General features: G+C 31.5%; 1 protein-coding gene across 1 annotated transcript; it reads right to left on the bottom strand.

The window, feature by feature from the left end:
• Positions 1-275: 275 nt before the first annotated feature.
• On the bottom strand, positions 276-806 carry LOC106477594 (protein ROP-like; the record flags this gene model as incomplete). The annotated part of the gene is made up of 2 exons (XM_013938140.2): positions 653-806; positions 276-514 (listed from the first exon to the last, which is right to left on the bottom strand). Coding segments are annotated over exons 1-2 (248 nt in total), but the record flags the coding sequence as incomplete, so codon positions are not given.
• Positions 807-812: the final 6 nt, after the last annotated feature.

Raw genomic sequence — 812 nt, 5'->3', positions numbered from 1 at the left:
GCAATAGTTCACTGATATAATTATATCACTCAAGTCCTTGTAATCATACAAATGTTAATTTAATAGTTCAGCAATAGTTTACTGATATAATTATATCACTCAAGTCTCTGTAATCAGACAAATGTTAATTTAATAGTTCAGCAATAATCACGTTCTAGTCTGTTTAAGTGACTTAAACTGGTTTTAAAATATTCACTAATTTTACATGCAAGTGACAGGCATATTAAGACATTTCAACCAATCAGGAAATACATTAGATTAATATGAATATTTACTGAGATACAACTGCTATATGCTGATGACGAAGCTCGGACCAGATTTCATCATTTTCATCAAGTAAAACTTCCTTTTCTCTAACATCATGACCAGAAGAAGCTTCAAACTTGTATACATCATTTTCAATTGGTAATAGATCATAAGCCATGGCTTGAAATGTTAGCTCATGGAGAAGTGGAGAAACACAGTCAAAACCACGGTCAAGGATAAGTAGTTGTGATCTCATCTTCTCGGGTCCCTGGATAAAAAATTCATCTTTTAAGTGCCTAAAAAAAAATTAGCTAATGTACAAACATTATGTATGTTTTAACTATTACATAAAGTCAAAACTTTTGACTCTTTTCTTTTCAGTGTACTACTTACAAAAATAACTTACTTCCCCCATTGTGGGCTCATCAGCTTTGTAAGCATCAAGTTTTTGTTGAATAAGCTGGGAAAGTTCAACATTACGATCGAAGTCACTGAAAAAAGTTGCACAAGTAGAGAATGAATGAAGATGAAACAGTAAGTATTTTGAAATATTTTATGATACTGAG

Source organism: Limulus polyphemus, unplaced genomic scaffold (assembly GCF_000517525.1).
Source record: "Limulus polyphemus unplaced genomic scaffold, Limulus_polyphemus-2.1.2 Scaffold27551, whole genome shotgun sequence".
NCBI classification, from domain to species: Eukaryota; Metazoa; Arthropoda; class Merostomata; order Xiphosura; family Limulidae; genus Limulus; species Limulus polyphemus.
Note: the sequence above shows the minus strand (reverse complement) of the source record. Positions and strands in the feature narration are given on the sequence as shown.